The sequence below is a fragment of the Salvelinus fontinalis genome, chromosome 35 (genome assembly GCF_029448725.1).
Source record: "Salvelinus fontinalis isolate EN_2023a chromosome 35, ASM2944872v1, whole genome shotgun sequence".
NCBI classification, from domain to species: Eukaryota; Metazoa; Chordata; class Actinopteri; order Salmoniformes; family Salmonidae; genus Salvelinus; species Salvelinus fontinalis.
In genome coordinates this window covers 22,022,893-22,047,206 of record NC_074699.1, presented here as the reverse complement: position 1 = coordinate 22,047,206, position 24,314 = coordinate 22,022,893, and the positions used below count along the sequence as shown (strand labels likewise).

Sequence of the window (24,314 nt, the reverse complement as noted above, 5' to 3'; positions counted from 1 at the left end):
GAAAGTTCCACCGAATAGAATATAATCACGTGCTATCAGAAACCGCTGCACTTGACCCCAGGTTTAAGAAGTTAGCCTTCAGTGATGCCAGAGCGATTGATGAGGCTCTTCAAAGAATAACCGCAGCAGCAGGAAGGGACAGCCCCAGCAGTCAGCTGGCTCAGGCACCAGAGCAACAGGAAGAAGAGGGATCAGATGGAGCAGAAGCACCAGCAGTAGTGCCACAAACGTCTGCTGTTTGGATGCTGTTTGACGAGAGAGCAACTGGGGATGCACAACGAAGGAATCCTTCAGCAGATGCCATAATGGAGGTCCGATCCTATTTGGAGGAGCCCCGCCTCCAAATATCTACAGATCCTCTGAGCTGGTGGAAGAACAAGGCCTCTGTCTACCCACGGCTTACTAAAGTCATGACAGGGAGACTCTGCATAGTGGCCACATCCGTTCCTTCTGAGAGGGTCTTCTCGAAAACGGGACAAATAATTACTGAGAGAAGAAACCGCATCAGCCCCTCGAAAGTGAGGCAGCTTGCATTTCTGAATGCAAATCTCTCATAAAGGCTAAATATGGTCAGCATTGCTATGTGCTGCTGGTTATAACATGGCAGTAAAGAAGAGAGAGAAAAGAGGGACCAGTTTAATATTTTAACTGGGATGCTGCAGTTTTGCACATTGTTATTTATCTTTCTTTGATATGGTGCAATATTATATTATGCTTGTCAGATTGTATTAGTTTTGAATGGTTAGATTTATATGCACTTTGTTTATATACATTAAAAAGTTATACTTTAAATGCAAATGTTTAATAGCATTTTTTTCAGAACAAACACATGCATTTTTAAATACATTGTGGTTAAGGTAGAGTATGATTTCATTTAATCATTTAATTAGAATTGTTTTAACACCAATCATATTCAAACTATCGCAAACTGTTTGACCTGAAAAAATCCCCCCCCCCCAAAAAAAAATGTTAAGCGCCGTTTGGGATGCAAAAGAGCTGTCTCTTTTTGGTGAGCTGAGCCAAGCCCGCTCACTGAAAAGAGCAGGAATGATCATCACTACTCAGCATGCCTGTCATGTCACCTGACTGCTCCAGTCATGTGACCTGGCTTAAGATGTGTTGTTGTATTTGGATTGTTGAGAAATAAGTATTTATGCTAAATTGCTATAGAAACATGTTCCTACTACCTAGGAAAATGTATGTATTGTATCCTACTATATCCAATGTACAGAAGAAACTTAAAGAAACTGAAATTCTAACTATTTAAAACTTTTATTATTTTCAAATTGTGCCCAAAAAATACAAAACCCATCCAATGCCTATAAACACCATACAAACTAGACAAACAAACAAAATAACACACCACATATATTTAGAAAGATACCTTTACAGCATAGAGAACAGTTCAGAAAAGACAAATCAAAGTATTTACACTCCATTTCCAAAGCTGTACAAACCATTAACATTTCCCTTAAGATTTCCAATGTACTATAAACCTAGCGCAGCAACAAGACTGAGGTAGCCTAAAAAAAAGTAGAAAGATGAAAACTAAAACAAAAAGAGAATGGCTGCACTGCTGTTCAGTCTAGCCTAGGGATATATAGAGGATACCTAATGTCCTTCTTTAGGAGACCCAAAACCTCCAGCATCAACTTACATAGATTTACTCTCCTCTCACGACAAATCCTCAGCAGTTAAGAGGATATTCTCCAACTGAAGCCTGCCTCTGCCTCTGTGTGCCTTCCTTCTGGATAAGTAACTATTTATTACATCACTGGGTTTGAGTGGTTTAAACAGATCCATATTCTGCATCCTCTTGTGTATTTTACAAATCATTACCTAGTCATGAATCCTAACTGAAGCTGCTGATAGGAACACTTGGCACACCTTTCTTACACTGGACTGTATAAGACCCTCTTTCTACAAAACCTACAACATTCAACTGTCTTAAGTGGGGACAAATTCAACCTATCGTACATTATTTCTCTTATTCAATCAAAACACATGGCATCAAGAGAGGAAAGGGGGAATAAAGCAGTGAGCTATTATACATACAGAATCATTTTTCAAACAAGAACATCGTTCATCTGTGAATGTCCTCAGATGAAGCCAGATATGCCACCATTTTGAAAGCCCTGCCCACACAAGCTCCCATTGCCTTCCTGAGGTTACAGTGGACAGAATATTGCTACAATGTTTTTGTACCTTTACCAGATCGTCTGAACATTATTGACACTGGAACAAGTACAAGCTGTATTCAGGAAAGGTTTCTTTTCCTTGGATGTATGCCTTCCCCTCCTCCTCATTCCCCTTCCCTTCCTACGCAACCCCTAAGTCTTTCTGTCTCTGTCTGTCCACTGTGAGCTCGTCCAGCATGCCAAACACAGATCCTCTCCTAACTCAAGCACCATGGCCTATCCGCCAAAGGTAAAGACCACGATGAAAGCATTAATGTGTTAGGAAAGCGGAGACAAGCTACAAAATACATTATGAACACATATAAAACTGTCAAAATACACCCATTTAAGAAGAAAAAAATTAAGTAATGAGATCTGTACAGAATGATTAAATACAGTGATCAATATACATTCCTGTGTATGGAGACCAATGATTCAATTTTGTATTAAGAACATAAAATATAAACAAATATGACATATTTGATTTGAAACCTAACTACATGTCAAGACGCAGAGATCCAGCACCAGCTGTTCTATTGGTCTTTGATGTTACACATCATTTTGCATTTACTGCTTGTGTATCTTACAAAAATAATATGCAGTTTAAAGGTGAGAAGGGTAGGAGAAGACAGAAGGGTTCTTTGTGATGTTAGCCACCGACTTTGAGCAGTCAGATACTGTTTATTAGCTAAGAGGGAGAAGTGTCTGTTGGTCCAATGGAAAGTTCTGCTTCCTCCCAGAGTGGGGTACAGAGACAGATGGGAGGAGTTGCCATGGCATCAAACCTATGGGCACTTCCTGCCCCCAGATTGCAGTAAGAGCAGATTGGGGACCCTGTTAGTCCCTGAACCAATGAGTGGGAGGCCCTGAGATGGAGGAGACTCACTCCCTCACAGCAAAAACACGGAACGAGCCACCCTCTGGATTGCTCTTACTGCAAAAGAGAAGTGAGAGAGATGGTTACATTGAGCATTCATTCATGAACTCAAACAGTTAACCAGTGTCCTTTCAACTCATTACTAAGATAAAGTGACATAAATCTAAGAAACTCAAATAATATAAACCATATTGCTGTCAAGTCAGTCAGTTGTTTTGTGAACCAAATGTATTTTTGGCTCCAATTCAAGGCAGCCGTTGCTCATGACATCCTACAGTAAGAGTAGCGTAATCAGAGTGGTCGAATCTGGAAACATGACTCAAACACTGGCTCATTGTTAACCATGCTGTTATAGTGACTGATCTTTCCAACAACCACTATTGTGCTGGGCCTGATGGCATTGTTATTAATTCAGTAGTGGAGAGGCCTCGAAGGCCTGCCAATCTCAGTAATGCTAGGATGATGCCCGTCCCATTGGCATCAGATTGGCTGCAATTACCTGCATAAGAAAGCACTGAGTCAGCCGCCGACAGCTTTTCCATCCCCGGGTAAATGAATAGGCTGTGATTATTTCCTCCTTATTAAAGAACCGTCCACCCAACCAGCTACATGTACGCCCCACTTCCTAACAGCTGGGTCCTCACTTGGACAGAAGTCAACCTCTGGATCAGTCTCTATCACGCCAGGGGCTGACTGTTGATAGCCATGGTTGTAATACCATACTGTTCCCTGTCACTGACAGCCCATGTCCTCACTCACACTAAGGTTAAGGTGAGGCTCCCAGTGAGGGGGCCCTTGATTTCAGCATTAGATTTCACTGTACTCTAGCTCAGCTGATTTTGGCCATGCAGCATTTTACACACTCCATTGAATATCCGGGTAAAATAAGCAAAGAGTTCATGTGTGGGCCGTCCGCACACCAAACCACACCATTACTCTTGCACCCCTGTGTGCCAAACATGGACTTGGCGCCAATGGCTTCCGTGCTTGAGCCCTAGACCTCTGTCTGACAGGGGAGGGGCGTGTGAGGGAAGGGTAGGGAGAGGGCAAGGGGGGAAGAGGAGGGGGAAGAGGAGGGTAGAGCAGGCACCCACCTCTCTGACTGGATGCCGTTCTTCAGGACGCCAACGTAACTCTTCTTCTTATCCAGGGCCAGGACGTCCACGTAGCCCCCACCGGCTTGGATCACCCCGGCATGGGTGGCTGCTCGGCAGATACTGGAGCGCTGGGGGGGGGGGGGGGGGATCAGAAGAGAGGGTTCATGATATCAGATACACAATCATGGCTTATTATTCCATTTCACTATATCAGTAATGCTTCTTGCATTGGGTACAGTACAGGCACATACAGTGCACAGAGCCACACCAAATACAGTCAATGTATTAGTTTCCAGAGCATTCAATATGTACAAATCCTGTACATATACACATGCATGACAATAGCAAGGCTGAAGCCAGGCACATCATTATCAGGATGTAAACTGCTGCCCCACTCTGGATTACAGATGACAGACAGCAGCAGAGAGCTGTACACTCCACACATGGTTCTGAGGCAGGGCATGGTGCCTCCTGTTCCCCAGTCCGAAGCACTGAGTCTGGCTCCAGCGTGTCAGACCCTGGGTCCTTATCACGAACCTGGAAGCTCATTCATCATACTCTATCACACTAGTCTGGCCCAACACAGGCCACATTCCCTGGTGTCTGGTGAACCGGACTGGTGTCTAGGGACTTCTGTCATGTCAATATAGGCCTGTTCTTCTCCTTCTGCTGTGTTTTGCTCAGTGTTGGCGCTGTGAGTGTTTAAGTGTTAAAATCAGGCTCTGCCCTGACAAAATACAGTCATTAGGCCCTGTTTGAGATCTCTGGGAAACTGATGTGTCCAGTTGGACAACATCTAAGTGAAATAATGTTGGGGAAAAACAAGAGTCAACAAGTTCATTCGAGGCAACAACACTTAAAACATCAACTTCATGTAACTTGATCAATGTAGGTCCAAAATGGTTCCCAGGGGAGCATCATTATTTGTTTCACTCCTTTCATCCACTGCAGTCTCACATTAGTTTACACATGCAACTTGCAACTTAGGCCAGAGGTGATTTTAGAACGACATATGGCGTGTCTCCAATGGCATATTATTGTCTATATAGTGCACTCCTTGTCACTAGAGCTGTATGTGTCTCTGGTCAAAGGTAGCGCTCTGTATGGAGTATAGTGTATCATTTGAGATTTTCCCTCAGGTCATTAGGAAGTGAAAGAGGTGATCTGGCAGGAACTGAGGTGAAGTGACAATAATGGAGGTGATAGTGAGTCCCACTGCTCCTCCCTCTCTGAGACTGGTCCTAAAGCCCTCTCCTGACACAGTCCCATGCCTCAGACCTCAGGCCTCAGGCATGCAATCTCTGGGCCAGTTAAGAGTCAGTTAATCGGCCAGTCAGGGCTGAGCAGCTGTGTGTGGTCGAACCCAGCACTGGGAGAGACATTACTGGCGACCATTACCAGGCCTGCATCACCAGTGCTCCCATTCCGACTGTGTTCACACTGCTATTCAGAAGTTGCTCGTGGTCGCCTCAGGCCACAGTCTCTTAAGTGCTCAACGGGGCTAGACCGCACTCATCTGCAGTCCAACATAAATCAGGTCAGTGTTCCAGTCAGATACAGTTCTCTGGGGTGCAGACACACTGAGGTGTATCTGTCTGGCAGGCCCAGTGGGGATGAACTTTTTGTCCTCTGTCAGTATGACCTCTCAGCCTTTCAGCATGGTCAGGAGGATAGGACAGGCATGGTGAGGCCATTCTGGAATACCCAGTGACTAGGTCCAGCACTTACATCTGTGTAGAAGCTGTTCCCAACCACCGGAGCCCAGTAGGATGGCTCGTTCTTGCAGTTGGCCGGACAGAACACTCTGAGGGAGACACACATTGAGAATGCATTATTATTGACAAATACAATTGAATGGGCAGACCCATGGTTTATGATGCAACAATGAGAAATGCAGGATTTCTGCAAGAATTTGCCATTTAGCTAAATGTAATGTATGTCATGTCATGAATAACCCTGACACATTTTCCGTAGAACTTCTGTAGAACAGAGGAAAGACTGACGCTTCCTTCTAGCAGAGTCTGCATGTTTAGGAGATTCCAGTGGTTTTGTAATGGAGGTTTAAAGCATTTGGCCCAGAGCAGGACTCTGACTCTAATTAGATTTTGCTTACAAAGCAAAGCCCTTAATTCACAAGTCATCACTTCTTGCTGTGCGTGTGAAACATGGTGGGGGGAGAGGAGCTAGGCACCTTGGGCAGTTGGAGTAGGGCTTCTTGAAGGGGCAGATCTCCGCCACTGTTGCATAGCAGTCCACTGATTGTCCTGTGGCACAGAGAGGAGACATACGCCATCAACAGCTGAAAAAGTCATCAGGTGAAGAAGCTAAAAACAAGGGTGTGCATGCTCCACTTATTCTGGAAAAAGTTTGACTTACTTTCCACTTTGGCCACCACAAATGCATTGCCGGCTTTGTATTTACTGTGAAGAAATCAAAGCCAGGCATTAGAAGACCATTACATTTCAGGAAATCATTCATTTCACAAAACATGAATGAGCATAGCAGGCAGAATGACGACAGAAAATAAAGACTACCAGAAATATCTACCTGAATGACTCAATGCCGTTCTTTGTTGCCTTGACAAAGAATGGCAACTTGTCTTTCCTTGTAGTGTCCACCAGACCACCATTGTTATTGATGATGCCATAGTGCATGGCAGCACGACAGATACTTGATTGCTAGAAAAATAGAAAAATAATCCATAGAAACACATTCAGGCATACAAACTGTATAGTGTGAAATGTTGGACTTCAGTGTGAGACTCACCACATCATAGAAGAGCGTCCCCCACACTTTCCCTTTCTTGTTCTGGCAGTTAGCAGGGCAGGTGAATCTGTTGCAGGTTGCTCCCTTGCACTTGTCACGCATTTTGGTCTCACACTTGATGTTTTGAGCTGTGGAAGACAAATGAATTACTGGTCAATAAGGGATCTCAGTGGCATTCCTTCCCAAACAATACATAGAAATAGTCAACTCTGAAAGCCCCTAAACACGATTCCCACTAGTCAAACTCACCCAGGAAAGCGGTGGTGGGACCCTTGGGAGCGGAGGGCTTGTTGGGAGCAGCAGGCTTGGGTTTGGGTCTGGGGACAGGCTTGGCGGTGGTGCGGGGTGACATGGGAATCTGAGCTTTCTCCACCTCGTTCATGTCCTCAGTCTCAGAACGCTGAGAGTCTCCCTTGAAGCAGAGGTTGTCCCTGCAGCTTCCTCCGTAGCTAGGAGGGCACTGTGAGCATGAGCGCCCATGTTGGTAAGGGGCCTCTCCGATCCAGTTTCCCCTGGGGAGGAGGAAGGAGCACAGTGGTCAGGATGACTGACTGGAAACTAATCAGCACTCAGCCGTCACGGCACATGGCCTAGTAATTATTCACGTGTTCTTTGCACATTATCACACACTCTTAAATCCCCGAGTCCAGCTGGATAATGAAAACACTCCTGCTCTCCCTCTGGAAATGAAACGAGGTCTGTCTGGAACAGTTTGCTTAGGACCTGTTTCTCTTTCCCCTTCCTTTATTATTTTTGTATTTGAACTTCTGCTGGAATTTCAGCATGGCCTCAATGTGTCATGAAATACTTCTTAGACAGACGCTTTAACTGTAACATTAGACAGACAAATTCATACCCTGACATGTGCCCTCAAAAGCGTTTGGTAAACACCCCATGTGGTGGTAAGAAGTATGTAAAATAGAACACTGGAGACGTGATGTGTGAATGAGTGGGGAAATGAGAGTAACGTTAGTGAGTTGGTCTTACTTGGGGGAGTAGTTACAGACGAGGTAAACAGCGTTCTCCCAGATCTCCCCCCACACATTCATCCTGGGACACACGTGCACTGCACACCCCACACGACTAGTGGTGGCCCAGACCAGCTGCAGAGAAGACAACACTTCCATTAACATTGTTATTATAAAAGGACATTCGCATTGCTGACTCGTTGTTCTTTCTATGACCACACATCCATCTCCACCGATACAGTTCCTCAGCTCCACATAAAAGTGCAGACAACTGTACTAGCTAAAACTATTTGATTTGGTGCCCTGCAGCTCTGCAGCCTTTGAAGGGGCCTGTCATGGGTGGCTATGGAGATCTGAGAAAAGCTTCACAGACACATCGGTAGGAAGCACCATGTCACTGTAGATCTCTCTCTTTCTTTTTTCTCACTCGTCTCTCTCGCCCCTCATAGATCCCTTATTCCTGCCACAGGAAGTGGCTCCCATGCTGGGGTGTTGGAGGCAGATTGATGGGGCCCCTGTGATAGACGTCGAGTGTGACCACAGTTTGTTTCCTGCGACGTTCTATGATCATTCTCATGATCCAGTTTAATAATGTAAGTAAATGATACTGGCAGTGGCTCGGACCGAACAAAGACAACTCTGGACAGACCCACTTCCTCTGTCAATATGGAGAGGTTGTTAAATCAAATCAAATCAAAGTTTATTGGTCACGTGCACATGTTACAGTGAAATGCTTGCTTGCTAACTCTCCTCAACAATGCAGTACAATAACAGTATCAATCAAGAATCAAATGTCAAATACAAAAGTGAAAAATAGTAATTCAATGAGTTTGTTTTACTACTTAAATGTAAAGCTACAGGCAGCACCTATGGATTTGACACCAGGGCAGTCCTACTACTAAGATCTTGTTACGTGACTCCAATACCACTCTTTCCCCCTGTACCCCTAATTCTTCTCTCTCTTTCTCTCTCTCTGACCCCCCCCCCCCCCCCTCTTTCAGGAATGTGTTTCCCTTTCCTGGGCCAGTGAGAGGCCACAGGCAGTACTGACTTAGAGACAATGACTCAGCATAGACACCGCACTGCTACACCACTACAGCATACACAGAGATGTGATGATGAGGGCTGGAGCCTGTGGTAAAGCTCTGTGTCATCCCAGAGAGAGACTGTGAGGATACTGACCCGGAGGGGCTAGCATAACCTAGCTTTGCAGTGTTATGGTAGGGATTGGACCCCAACTATGCTACGCTACGCTAGTATTCCTAGAAAATGAAAGGCAGAAACAAGGAGAGGGTGTTCAGACTTGGCATTGTTCCCCGCATTCCTGCATTGCATCTTCAAAGGAATCCAGGTCAAACACAGAGATGATTGGTGTGTCTGGGGTGTTTCCAGATGCTAGTAACCTGGTTTCCCATGTGAAGTATGCAGATGCAGGAGGATGGGTCAGGCTGTTTTCACAAACCCATCCCAGCTACAAATTAAAGTCTATGAGGAGAGGAAGCCAATTCTCCCTCTTCATCCCCCTCTTGTCCCTCTCTTCCCCTCTCAGTTTATCCCTATTTCATCCCCTTTGTTTCACCCTTTCTGCTGTGATGGTTTCATGGTCTTGAGGTGGTACATAACTTCCCCTGTCACTACACTACTGTGCCCCCATGTGGTCCTATGGTAACCACACTGTTTAAGGCCCCCCCCCCCCCCCCCCCCCTGTTTTTAGTTCATGTACACCCATTGAAGAGGCTGCAGGCAACACATTGTTTTTACACAGGACCTGAATACCTGCAGCAGCCTCACCCTTAAAAGTCACGTGCTGTCCTTTATAGACTGATGGCAGAAAGGAGACATATGACCTTGAACACTGCACAGGCTCATACACAGATCATCTATATTAGTTCAAATGAAACCTGTAAAAATACAATTTAATATGGAATTAGATCCAAATGTGGTTTGCTGTTCATGGAGGAACTGTTGAGGGAAGTACTCATGAACTCATGAACTCAAAGCTCCAAACTCAGAACCCCCACCCCCTTTCTCCCCCAGCCAAGACTCACCTGGGTGTAGTGGGTGCACATGGGCCCTGAGCAGCGGTCGGGACACCAGGGATTGCACTCATGTTGGTAGGGGTAGGTGTAGTCCTTCACCTCATCATTCCAGGCCTGGACGTGGTAGGCTGGGGAGCGGTACCTGCAGACACAGAGGGAGCAGCATCAGCCTCAGCAGCACAGAGCGCTCATACAGGAGGACCTCCAGCTACCAGAGCCATATGAGGAATATCTGAGGGGGCTGCCAGGTGCTTTGGCTGGGCTTGAGATGGACGACAGACAGCCTCCCCTCAGGCCTCCACTGATTAGTCCGGTTCTGACCCAGCAGACACACAGACTCACTCACAGTCTGTTTCCCTCCAACACTGGGGAACTCGAGCCATGCTGAGAAAAAATTACAAAAACTAAACATGGCTCCACAGCCTGTCGAATCAATTATGGAACTTTATTGTAAACATCTCTTTTTACGGTACTGAAAAGTGCTGAGACTACAAACTGGCAGCGAAGAGGGAGAAAAACAGCCCTGGCCGGTGCTGGCATCAGAAGAGAGAGAAAGGGAGAGGGGGCTGTGAGAGCGCGAGAGAGCAGATTCCTGGAATGGCACCTGCTGAGGGAGCCCTCCACTGTCATGCACAAAGAGCCCCACTGTCAGGCTGCAATGCTCTGAACACACTAACAAACACACAGCACAAATACATACACTGAGTATACCCAACATTATGAACACCTTCCTAATATTGAGTTGCACCCTTTTGCCCTCAGAACAGCCTCAATTTGTCGGGGCATGAATTCTACAAAGTGTTGAAAGCATTTCACAAGGATGTTGGTTCATATTTTAAATGTTTTCATTTTAGTAATTTAGCAGACGCTCCTCTCCAGAGCAACATACAGTTAATGTTTCCATCTTAAGATAGTTAGGTGGGACAACCACATATCACAGGGACAGAAAGTACATTTTTCTTCAATAACGTAGTTATCAGTAGAGTCAGAGCTAGAAGGGGGGGTGGAGTGTGTGTGTGTGTGTGTGTGGGGGGGGGGGGGGGTCGGTCGAGGTGAGGAGGAGGATTATTTAAGATACTGAAGAGCCTAAAATATTATTTTGTGTCAGCCCAATTGAGACCTCTGGTGTGTTGGTGCAATTCAGAATACGAATCCAAATGGAAAGACATGGAGACTACTTTGACAGAGATACCCATTCAGTCAGTTTTGGGAAATAAGGACATGGTAATAGAAATATATAATAGACAAAATCAGTGGATTAATTTCTCTCTTAAGACATGGTTTAGGGTAGTTAAGCACAATTATTTAGACAGAGGTCAAACTGCTGAGTTGGCCTGCATACGACCCCAGCTTCATCCCTGCAACTCAGGACAGCAGATTTAAACAATGGACGCAGAAAGGCATCACATCATTCAGTACAATTATAAGGAATGGGGACCTAGATAACTTCCAGGACCTAAGTAAAAAAACATGGCTTGGATAAACAAGATTTTTACAGATACCTACAAGTTCGACACGATTTCTTAAGGGAGATAAAAGTGATTGACCCTCGAGCAGCTATTTCCAATCTTTACTTGGGTATTCAATCCTCAAAGAAACAATCAACAAACTACATTAAACAGAAATGGGAGGAGGAAGTTAACATTGAAATAAGTGATGAAACATGGTTGAACATATTAGAGACTCAACAAAGCTCCACCAACTCAAGATCATGGAGAGAATTCTGTTGGAAGAATGTTATACGTTTCTTCATAACACCTCAACTGAAATCAAAACAGACTGGCTCACCACACCCTTGTTGGAGAGAATGTGGGCCATCAAGGGTGGATCACTCTCATATCTTTTGGACTTGCCCCGCAATCAAAACTTACTGGGGAGAAATAAGATCTTACATTGGAAAATAATGGGATTTGACATAGAACAAACATGAATTTCTTTGTACTTGGGTGAAATACCTGATAACTTAGACAATAGAGGAAGGTCCTACTGGCAGCCAGTAAAAAGGCTGTCACTAGGAAATGGCTGCAAAAAGACCCTCTCACCGTGACACAATGGTTAGATATTATTAAAGAAATACACCATATGTATGACCTTTGCTTTAAGAACTCAACAGGAGAGAGGTCAGGAATACTGGGGAAAAGGGGTTTCGTACTTGAAAATTGTCTAATTCAAAGATGATGTCAATGCAACTAATCTGATGAATGTGTGATGTGCGCTGTAACTGACAGATCTTTTCTCTGGTTCTTTTACTTTATTTGTACTACTTTGTGTTCCTCAATAAAAACAAAAAAGTATATATATATATACTGTTTGAAGAGGTAGGGTTTCAGATGTTCTCGGGAGATGGGCAGGGACTCCGCTGTCCTAGCTTCAGGGGGGAGCTGGTTCCAACATTGGGGTGCCAAGACAGAGAAGAGTATGGACTGGGCTGAGCGGGAGCTGCACTCCCGTAGGCATCCAAAAGTTGGCTGAATGTTCTTTTGGTGGTGGACCATTCTTGATACACACGAGAAACTGTTGAGCATGAAAAAACAGCAGTGATGCAGTTCTTGACACAAACCGGTGCGCCTGGCTCCTACTACCATAGCCTCTTCAAAGGCACTTAAATATCTTGTCTTGCTCATTCACCCTCTGAATGGCACACATACACAATCTATGTCTTAATTGTCTCAAGGTTTAAAAATCCTTCTTTAACTTGTCTTCTCCCCTTCATCTACACTGATTGAAGTGTTTAACAAGTGACATGAACAAGGGATCATAGTTTTCACCTGGATTCACCTGGTCAGTCTGTCATGGAAAGAGCAGGTGTTCATCATAATGTTTTGTTCACTCGGTGTACATCCACACACAACAGCCACACTACAGACTCACATAGACTCGGTAGCAGACAGCACAAAGCGTGTGTGTGTGCGTGCGTGCGTGCGTGCGTGCGTGCGTGCGTGCGTGCGTGCGTGCGCGTGTGAAGTGGACATGTGTGTATGCATGCGTGTGTGTGTCATTTTGTCTTACCTGCCCCAGTGAACAGCGAGGTTCTGACCGATGGACATGAGCAGGTCATTAGGTCCATGTTCCCACTGGCATGCCTCTGCCCAGTGAGTGGCTGACCTCTCCAGCTCATCATCCCAGACCTGGAAACACACAAATAACACTGTTAGAACAAAGTCGTAACACTAAAACTCACACATTTCAGTAACATTAATGACAGCAAAGGGGTCCACTCTGTGACACACTCCAACATATGATCAGTGAACAGTGAGACAGACCCATCAAAACTACCTGCATCCATGACCATCACCACAGCTAGACTTACCCCAGCTGCTTTAATATCAGGCCACCAGCTAGATCCCCTTCATATAATAATGCTACTCCTGTCTCCTCATAGCTACCTACCTAACCACTAGCTACCTTAGTAGGCCTCTGCTAGCCCTCTTTCTTCCCAGGGAGCTGAAATTGATCTGGATACAAGTAAAACATTAGCTTTAGCCCAGGAAATGTGAGTGGAGCAGCACCTGGCCCCGCTCCACTACAAATCCCCAGCAATCACAGCTGAATTAGGCATATTTCCTGAGCGGGTTTCTCTCTCTACCCATGGAAAAGAGGGTGGAAAGATGGGATGCAACTCATCTCTGCCACCACTCTCACCACTAGGATATGGGGGAGGAGGGGGAGGAGAGGACTGGTACAGTGTGGCGCCTCACAGTGTCTCTCCTCAGTACTTTTCCAGGCCATTGGTGGTCACCGCCACCACACATACAGATACACACACATACATATGCATGCCCATGACTATGCCAGCTCGGCTATACCCCCAGTCCTGTCCTCAGAACCAAGCCTGGCAGAGAACAGAAGAGCAGGGCAGAGGGAGACTTCATGGCCCTTCCTCTCTTGCCAGACCACATCGCAGTCACAAGACACCACACTGTCAGTACTACATCTGAACTACATCAACACCCACCCCCCCGAGTCTGTCCATCTAAACTATATTAACCTTAACCTCAGTCCACCTTCTTACCCAGTCACCATATTCCATAAACACTATCCCTCTCAATAACATTCAGTGCTCTCTCTTCTCCACAGTCCCCTTCCCACTCTATCCATCCCTCCTTCATGTACCACTCTGTTTCTCCTCCACTGGCCACTCTGGCCTCCCTCGTTCTCTCTGGCCTCCCTCGTTCTCTCTGGCCTCCCTCGTTCTCTCTGGCCTACCCTGTCTTCACCCCTCTCTGCAGTGTCTGACTCCCAGCAGGTAAAGTAGAGTCAGTGTAATTATCCTCCCAGTAAGCCAGCTCCTCTCCGGGCTGCCAGCAGTTGACTACCATGAGCTCATCTTTTCCAGAAGAGAAGATTGTTGTAGTGTTGGGTTCCAGCTTGAAACATACTTATTCATGTTACCATACTAGAACTTATTGATTACTTTACATGTATAATGAATGTATATGTTGGCGATCAATGTAGGGTGGATAGAACCTAGGCGTAGGGAAAGTTACTGAGTGAGACAAGGGGGAGTGCAGTAAGTTTACATTCTGTCAAAACATGGTATTGTTAAATATCATGGCACCTAAGGAGGGAGGCAAAGGGCAAACAGTCTGGTTTCAGTCACTGTTAAGGTAGGGCAGTTGCGGATTAGGGAGGAGCGAGGAAGTCGGCCCGAGGTCAGGTCAGATGAAGTGAGAAAGAACAGTCCTATTACACACACATATACTGTAATTCCACATCCATGAAGGTTCTAGCACCAGGCAGGGCCATGACTACACCAGTGAGAGGAACCAATTAAGTTCCAGACTAGCAACAGAGATGTTGCAAAATTGTAATTACTTCCCTACTATGGCCTATTGTCGCACTGCTTTGCTTTATCTTGGCCAGGTCGCAGTTGTAAATGAGAACTTGTTCTCAACTGGCCTACCTGGTCAAATAAAGGTGAAAAAAATATATAAGAAAATAATGTATTGGCTGTCTAGATGTGCAAGGAGTTGACTGTGCCTAGTAGGAAGGTATAAATATGTGTTATTGTTTAATCCTATCTTTGTCTTTGCAGCTGTATGACCCAGTGGGTGAATAAACTTGGTTTGAGCTTTTTCTAGATGTCCATGACTTTTTATTCTGTTTGTTCAGAACCTAACAGTAGTAAAATCAAAACCCTCCCACTGAAAGTGGAGCCTATCAACACTCACCTACATTATATCGCTGTCTCATAAACACAAGACCCTGGTATTTCCTGAGCAGCAGAGACTGATGCTGGCGTTTACCTCCATCTCTCTGTACTATCTAATAATAATACATTGGTGGGTGCTTATAATATTTGTCCTATTTCACATGTGTGAACTGAAAATGTGTTTTTTGCCTAATGGGGGGGGGGGGGGGGGGGGGGGGGGTCACGACCAGCAGGGTCTGGCAACCCTGACACAATTAGGGATTTTTCACCTTGTCGGCTCAGGGATTCGAACTACATTTACATTACATTTAAGTCATTTAGCAGACGCTCTTATCCAGAGCGACATACAAATTGGTGCATTCACCTTAAGATATCCAGTGGAACAGCCACTTTACAATAGTGCATCTATGTGCCATTAAACCCCTACAACTCATCCAGAACGCCGCAGCCCGTCTGGTGTTCAACTTTCCCAAGTTCTCTCACGTCACCCCGCTCCTCCGCTCTCTCCACTGGCTTCCAGTTGAAGCTCGCATCCGCTACAAGACCATGGTGCTTGCCTACGGAGCTGTGAGGGGAACGGCACCTCCGTACCTTCAGGCTCTGATCAGGCCCTACACCCAAACAAGGGCACTGCGTTCATCCACCTCTGGCCTGCTCGCCTCCCTACCTCTGAGGAAGTACAGTTCCCGCTCAGCCCAGTCAAAACTGTTCGCTGCTCTGGCACCCCAATGGTGGAACAAACTCCCTTACGACGCCAGGTCAGCGGAGTCAATCACCACCTTTCGGAGACACCTGAAACCCCACCTCTTTAAGGAATACCTAGGATAGGATAAAGTAATCCTTTCTAACCCCCCCCCCCCCCTTAAAAGAGTTAGATGCACTATTGTAAAGTGGTTGTTCCACTGGATATCATAAGGTGAATGCACCAATTTGTAAGTCGCTCTGGATAAGAGCGTCTGCTAAATGACTTAAATGTAATGTAAATGTAAATGTAATGCATCTAAACTACAATAGTGCATCTAAACTAGCAACCTTTCGCTTTCTGGCCCAATGCTTGAACCGCTAGGCTACCTGCCACACACCTGCTAATCATCAGCTTTCTGTGGCTCCAGCTAGTGAAACAACCCCCAACCCGTCACTTTCACCATGTATTCTACATGTAATAGAGGTTGTTGCGCTACAGTAGTGTGTGAATAGTGAGCCTCTTTACAGTGTGTTGACAGTGTACCTGTCAGGGTGATGATAGTTAAAGCTACAGTACATACACTACCATTCAAAAGTTTGGGGTCACTTAGAAATGTATTTTTTTTTAAATAAAAGCACATTTTTTGTCGATTAAAATAACATCGAATTGATCAGAAATACAGTGTAGACATTGTTAATGTTGTAAATGACTATTGTAGGTGGAAACGACCAATTTTTTATGGAATATCTACATAGGCGTAAGAGGCCCATTATCAACAACCATCACTCCTGTGTTCCAATGGCACGTTGTGTTAGCTAATCCAAGTTAATCAAGGATAATTGATCATTAGAAAACCCTTTTGCAATTATATTAGCACAGCTGAAAACTGATTAAAGAAGCAATAAATCTGGCCTGCTTTAGACTAGTTGAGTATCTGGAGCATCAGCATTTGTGGGTTCGATTACAGGCTCAAAATGGCCAGAATCAAAGGACTTTCTTCTGAAACTCATCAGTCTATTCTTCTTCTGAGAAATTAAGGCTATTCCATACGAGAAATTGCCAAGAAACTGAAGATCTCGTACAACGCTGTGTACTACTCCCTTCACAGAACAGCAGAAACTGGCTCTAATCAGAATAGAAAGAGGAGTGGGAGGCCTTGGTGCACAACTGAGCAAGAGGACAAGTGCATTAGAGTGTCTAGTTTGAGAAACAGATGCCTCACAAGTCCTCAACTGGCAGCTTCATTAAATAGATCCCGCAAAATACCAGTCTCAACGTCAACAGTGGAGAGGCGACTCCGGGATGCTGGCCTTCTAGGCAGAGTTCCTCTGTCCAGTGTCTGTATTCTTTTGCCCATCTTAATCTTTTCTTTTTATTGGCCAGTCTAAAATATGTCTTTTTCTATGCAACTCACCATTTTTAGCCTGTAATCGAACCCACAAATGCTGATGCTCCAGATACTCAACAATCTAAAGAAGGCCAGTTTTATTGCTTCTTTAATCAGAACAACATTTTTCAGCTGTGCTAACATAATTGCAAAAGGGTTTTCTAATGATCAATTAGCATTTTAAAATTATATACTTGGATTAGCTAACACAACGTGCCATTGGAACACAGGAGTGATGGTTGCTGATAATGGTCCTCTGTACCCCTATGTAGATATTCCATAAAAAATCTGTCGTTTCCAGCTACAATAGTCATTTATAACATTAACAATGTCTACACTGTATTTCTGATCAATTTGATGTTATTTTAATGGACAAAAAAATGCATTTCTTTCAAAAACAAGGACATTTCTAAGTGACGACCAAACTTTTGAACGGTAGTGTACATTTCAGGATTGCTTGTCTCACCATGTACTCCATGTTGGATGCGGTGGGGTAGACTTGTCCCCTCAGTTTGTTGTGCAGTTGTAGAATCTCCCCGCGGTCTGTCCACTGGATGGCCCGTCGGGTCCTACTACCCGCTGTTTTATCGGTGCTGTTCTGGTCATCCTGGTACCGGCTCAGTAGTTGCCGCAGCTCATTGGAGTCGGGCAGGAAGAGGGCAGCTCCTTCCCTGGCAGAGAGGACCAGGAGGTTTAGGGTGAGGGTGAGGGCGGAAAGCCAGCAGGGCATGGCAGCAGTCATCTCCGGTCTCTGGGATGGTCTCTGGGCGTCTGTGTCTAGGGCTCTGGGCAGGCTGGGCAGACCACAGTGGGCAGCCTTGTGTGAGCTCTGGTCCTGAGCACAGCAGACACGATGCTGTGGGGAGAAAACACACTGTGAGCCGGCCAGCCAACAAAACAGGCTACAGAGCAAAGCACATGGCCAGACAGACGACTGAGCTAATGCAAGAGAACCCTGGTTCTTGCCATGGGTAACTGTACTATAGGTATTGATCCATTTTACTTGAGGCATTTTCACTGGTTGCAATACATCAGTCCGGGAAATGATATCACAGCAGATCTCACCACATTGAGAACAAATTACATAACTATAAGTCTATATACAGTGTGTGCAAATGGCGTGAGGAGGTAGGCAATAAATAGGCCATAGTAGAGAAGTAATTACAATTTAGCAGATTAACAATATGGGGATGAGGTAGGTAGATTGGGTGGGCTATTTACAGATGGACTATGTACAGCTGCAGCGATCGGTTAGCTGCTCAGATAACTGATGTTTAAAGTTAGTGAGGGAAATATAAGTCTCCAGCTTCAACGATTTTTGCAATTCGTTCCAGTCACTGGCAGCAGAGAACTGGAAGGGAAGGCGGCCAAAGTAGGTGTTGGCTTTGGGGATGACCAGTGAGATATACCTGCTGGAGCGCATGCTACGGGTTGGTGTTGTTATCGTGACCAGTGAGCTTTACCTAGCATACACTTATAGATGACCGGGAGCCAGTGGGTCTGGCGATGAATATGTAGCGAGGGCCAGCCGACGAGAGCATACAGGTCGCAGTGGTGGGTGGTATAAGGGGCTTTGGTAACAAAACAGATGGCACTGTGATAGACTGCATCCAGTTTGCTGAGTAGAGAATTGGAAGCTATTTTGTAGATGACATCGCCGAAGTCGAGGATTGGTAGGATAGTCAGTAAGGGTAAGTTTGGCGGCGTGAGTGAAGGAGGCTTTGTTGCGAAATAGAAAGCCAATTATAGATTTGATTTTGGATTATGGATGTTTAATATGAGTCTGGAAGGATAGTTTACAGTCTAGCCAGACACCTAGGTATTTGTAGTTGTCCACATATTCTAGGTCAGAACCGTCCAGGGTAGTGATGCTAGTCAGGCGGGCGGGTGCGGGCAGCGAACGGTTGAAAAGCATGCATTTGGTTTTACTAGCGTTTAAGAGCAGTTGGAGGCCACGGAAGGAGTGTTGTATGGCATTGAAGATCGTTTGGAGGTTAGGTAATACAGTGTTCAAAGAAGGGCCAGATGTATACAGAATGGTGTCTTCTGCGTAGAGGTGGATCAGGGAATCACCCGCAGCAAAAGCGACATCATTGAAATATGCAGAGAAAAGAGTCGGCCCGAGAACTGAACCCTGTGGTACCCCCATAGAGAATGTCAGAGGTCCGGACAACAGGCCCTCCAATTTGACACACTGAACTCTGTCTGCAAAGTGGTTGGTGAACCAGGCAAGGCAGTCATTTGAGAAACCAAGGCTATTGAGTCTGCCGATAAGAATACGGTGATTGACAGAGTCGAAAGCCTTGGCCAGGTCGATGAAGACAGCTACACGGTACTGTTTTCTTAATCTATGGCGGTTATGATATCGCTTAGTACCTTGAGCGTGGCTGAGGTGCATCCGTGACCAGCTCGGAAACCGGATTGCACAGCGGAGAAGGTACGGTGGGATTCGAAATGGTCAGTGATCTGTTTATTAACTTGGCTTTCGAAGACTTTAGAGAGGCAGGGCAGGATGGATATAGGTCTATAACAGTTTGGGTCTAGAGTGTCTCCCCCTTTGAAGAGCAGCTTTTCAATCTTTAGGGTGCTTTTCAATCTTTAGGGATCTCGGACGATACGAAAGAGAGGTAGAACAGACTGGTAATAGGGGTTGCAACAATGGCGGCGGATAGTTTTAGAAAGAGAGGGTCCAGATTGTCTAGCCCGGCTGATTTGTACAGGTACAGGTTTTGCAGCTCTTTCAGAACATCTGTTATCTGGATTTGGGTGAATGAGAAGCTGGGGAGGCTCGGGCAAGTAGCTGCGGGGGGGGGGGGAGCTATTGGCCGGGGTTGGGGTAGCCAGGAGGAAAGCATGGCCAGCCGTAGAGAAATGCCTAGGCTTACCTAGCCTCAGAGCAGTGGGCAGCTGGGAGGAGGTGCTCTTGTTCTCCATGGACTTCACAGTGTCCCAAAACTTTTTGGAGTTAGAGCTACAGGATATAAATTTCTGCTTGAAAAAGCTGGCCTTTGCTTTCCTGACTGACTGCATGTATTGGTTCCTGACTTTCCTAAACAGTTGCATATCGCGGGAACTATTCGATGAAATTGCAGTCCGCCACAGGATGTTTTTGTGCTGGTCAAGGGCGGTCAGGTCTGGAGTGAACCAAGGGCTATATCTGTTCTTAGTTCTACATTTTTTGAAAGGGGCATGCTTATTTAAGATGGTGAGGAAATTACTTTTAAAGAACGACCAGGCATCCTTGACTGACGGGATGAGGTCAATATCCTTCCAGGATACCCGGGCCAGGTCGATTAGAAAGGCCTGCTCGCAGAAGTGTTTTAGGGAGCGTTTAACAGTGATGAGTGGTGGTTGATTGACCGCGGACCCATAGCGGATGCAGGCAATGAGGCAGTGATCGCTGAGATCCTGATTGAAAACAGCAGAGGTGTATTTGGAGGGCAAGTTGGTTAGGATAATATCTATGAGGGTGCACATGTTTATGGATTTAGGGTTGTACCTGGTGGGTTCCTTGATGATTTGTGTGAGATTGAGGGCATCTAGCTTAGATTGTAGGACTGCCGGGGTGTTAAGCATATCCCAGTTTAGGTCACCTAACAGAACGAACTCTGAAGATAGATGAGGGGCAATCAATTCACATATGGTGTCCAGGGCACAGCTGGGAGCTGAGGGGGTCTATAACAGGCGGCAACAGTGAGAGACTTATTTCTGGAGAGATTCATTTTTAAAATTAGAGGATCGAACTGTTTGGGCATGAACCTGGAAAGTATGACAGAAATGTGCAGGCTATCTCTGCAGTAGATTGCAACTCCTCCCCCTTTGGCAGTTCTATCTTGACTGAAAATGTTGTAGTTGGGTATGGAAATCTTCTGATGTTAACATGCATGAAACCAAGGCTTTTTCGATTACAGAAGTCAACAAATGAGAGTGCCTGGGGACACGCAGGTCCTGGGTTAACCTCCACATCACCCGAGGAACAGAGGAGGAGTAGGATGAGGGTACGGCTAAAGGCTATCAAAACTGGCCGTCTAGTGCGTTGGTGACAGAGAATAAAAGGAGCAGATTTCTGGGCGTGGTAGAATAGATTCAGGGCATAATGTGCAGAGAGGGGTATGGTGGGGTGCGGGTACAGTGGAGGTAAGCCCAGGCACTGAGTGACGATAAGAGAGGTTGCATTTCTGGACGTGCTGGTTATACTGGGTGAGGTCACCGCATGTGTGGGGGGTGGGACAAAGGAGGAATCTGAGGCATGTAGAGTGGGAGTAGGGGCTCCACTGTAAACTAAAGCAATGATAACTATCCTAAAACAACAGTATACAAGGCATATTGATATTTGAGAAAGACATAAAGCGAGGCATAAAGTAATCACAGGTGTTGATTGGGAGAGCTAGCTAAGACAACAACGGGTAAGACAATAACAGCTAATCAGCTAAGACAACAACAACAGGTAAAATGACAATGAGTGGGCAGAGAGGGTAGGTTAACTACACACAGGGCCTGAGTTCTGGGCTAGGGCCGACAGATAAACAAAAAAATAAAAAATAAACAAAACGGAGTACCGTGATAAATGAACAGTCCAGCAGGCATCAGCTATGTAGCCAAATGAGTGGTATTACTCCATATCCAAGGATACACTCTCTCTACAAGGCTTTCAGTAGTCAGACAATATCTCATAAATTTAATCTCCACATTGTACCTGATCATCTTCAATTTGACTTTAGAGAGGCAGCGAAATCCTTTCAAAGCTCTTTTCAGCTCTGTCATAATACAGCAATTAGCTGGGGATATCCTTTAGGATCCATAATAATGACTAATTGTAATCTTCCATCGATTGCTCAACACAGTGACTAAGGAAATTCACTTTTACTCAGCCCCTTTGGAACTATGATCTATCAGTAAACATGACTGCAGATATTTCATTAAAGCCATTAATTGTCCTTAATGGCCCTGGATTCCAGAGTGATATATAATCTGGGTGGAAAGAGAGTAATCAGTCAGGTTCAAGAAGCCCATCATCTCTGTAACCTCTCTCTGATCGTCCTCTGGCTGACCTGCAAAATCACAATCTAAAACAGTAGAGGGAGAGAGGGAGTAGGGAAGAACTACAGCAGAAAGGGTTATTAGTTCATGAGAGAGAATGCTGGATAGAGAGATGAAAATAGAGGGAGAGAAAGCCAAATAAAGAGAGAGGTTGGAAGAGACAGATGTAGAGTTATTTACTAAAACAGAACATTTTAGTATGAATATGAGGTAGTGTGTGGTTCTCATCCTCCTCTGCCACAGCACACAGGGCTCACAGGGCACAAGGCAGGCTCCCAGCCTCAGCCACAACCCCATTGGCCAGGAGAAGACAAACAGCAGGGCTACTAAATCAGCCGGCAGCAGAAGACATGGCAGAGAGGGAGAGAGAAGGAAAGAGAGAGCGCAGTCATAGCACTGCTCCCTGCATCCTTCAATTCCTCCTCTCTCTCTCTCTCAGCCTGGAATGGCGGCTTGAGGTCTGACGGCCGGTCTGTGTCAACACACTGTCACAGCGCCAAGCAGCCCCAGCCAGTGATGGGAGCCAGCCGGCTGGCCTGAGGCAGCCCAACCATCCCACCACACCCCTCCTCTGGCACTCTCTTTGTGTCCCGGCCTACCTTCTCACACCAAACCTCCACCAGTCTTTATTTCTGGGCCTTTCTCATCATTCTCATGAATGTTATACCTGAGTGTCAGACAGAGCAGCCTGCCACACACGCACGCACGCACGCACGCACACACACACACACACACACAGAGGAGCCTGGTGGGCTCTCACCTGGTGGCTCTGCAGTAACTCTTCTATACTGCCCCCAATGTCAAACCAAGGAGTGTCACACATCAACACAACTCCCCTTGGACAAGTTGACAACACATGCTCCTTGGTAAACCTAACTCAAAATAGCTATATTGTTGATATAAGCTACATACTGTATGCACAGTTTTCATTAAATTGCTCTCTAGGAATTGACACCTGGGATTGACATTATTTCACAGAAGTAGAAATGTGGACAGCGATGATGGCTGGAGCAGTGCACTTGCATGTGTTATAACAATGTTCAAGACAATATTGAAATGTGTAGTGTTTCATGACAGACTAAATAATTTACAACAGCATTGATAAAAGAAAACATTTGTTTTTTAAATACATTCACATATTCTTATCAATTCTGAACATTATAAAATGTTTGAAGTCAGTGGCACCCAAAAGCATAAAATTACATGGTGAATACATGTTGCAGAATAAATCTGATTAAATGTAGAAAAACATGCTAACCTCAGTCACTGGATTCACTGGAATTATCCGGCAATTATCCAAAAGCTTCTTCGCCTGTTGAGTATTTCCCGTTTGCTAAATTGGTGCTGAAGTGGAGCTGTACTCGTTGGCTGCGGTCCTAGAGGGCAGAGTAACTTTGTGACTGTTGACTAACTTTACAGCGGCATCTCAGTGCTTTATATAGAGACCCCGCTGAACGAGCGAGGAGGGAAACAAATCTTAACGCTTCTTTCTTTAGTCACTCCCACAGCTCCCTCCTCAAGATGGTTATGTTCTTGGCAAGTATCCTGCGCTCTAACGATTGATGTCGAAAGGAAAACGCAAAGTATGTAATTCACCACGAAACAGTGCAATCGAAAAGCGTAATAGAGTTTTGTATAACTTTTCTGTTTCTTTTCCAATTCAAAAGTTTTGCCAGAGTTTCTTCAAGACAGTTCATCGATAATTACCATTAGCCTATCATACAGATTATTGCATGATTGTATATAATTATAGTCGGATACATGTAAATATAATTCATAATTCCACCTACGATATTATTATAATTTTCTCTATTTTGAAAGTGATAACAATGCAATTTGTGTTTAACTTTATTAGTATTAATAATTATCTCTATAGTTGAATTATAATAAATCCTTCATATGATATGATAGATGGTATGATATATCAGTTTATGGTTTTAGTTTAGTTTATTAATTCGACCATTTAAAAAAACAAGCACACATAAAACTTGAAAAAGCCATACATGCGCATGAGTAAAATCATCGAGGATAACACACAATAAAGTCTGGGACTTATTTCCATTGAATTTCCGTTGAACAACTATTCACTTGTTGGCTTTTTATTTTGATGCCTTGCTTTGATGCCA

At 45.1% G+C, this 24,314-nt stretch overlaps 1 protein-coding gene across 1 annotated transcript; it reads right to left on the bottom strand.

The window, feature by feature from the left end:
- Window positions 1-1,253: 1,253 nt before the first annotated feature.
- Window positions 1,254-23,664, bottom strand: LOC129834560 (cysteine-rich secretory protein LCCL domain-containing 2-like). The gene is made up of 13 exons (XM_055899668.1): window positions 23,447-23,664; window positions 17,615-18,004; window positions 12,934-13,052; window positions 9,934-10,066; window positions 7,905-8,020; window positions 7,167-7,429; window positions 6,918-7,045; window positions 6,699-6,829; window positions 6,528-6,571; window positions 6,343-6,415; window positions 5,880-5,955; window positions 4,149-4,279; window positions 1,254-3,111 (listed from the first exon to the last, which is right to left on the bottom strand). The coding sequence occupies exons 2-13, from the start codon at window positions 17,888-17,890 to the stop codon at window positions 3,060-3,062; spliced, it is 1,542 nt and encodes a 513-aa protein (XP_055755643.1). The 5' UTR covers window positions 17,891-18,004; window positions 23,447-23,664; the 3' UTR covers window positions 1,254-3,059.
- Window positions 23,665-24,314: the final 650 nt, after the last annotated feature.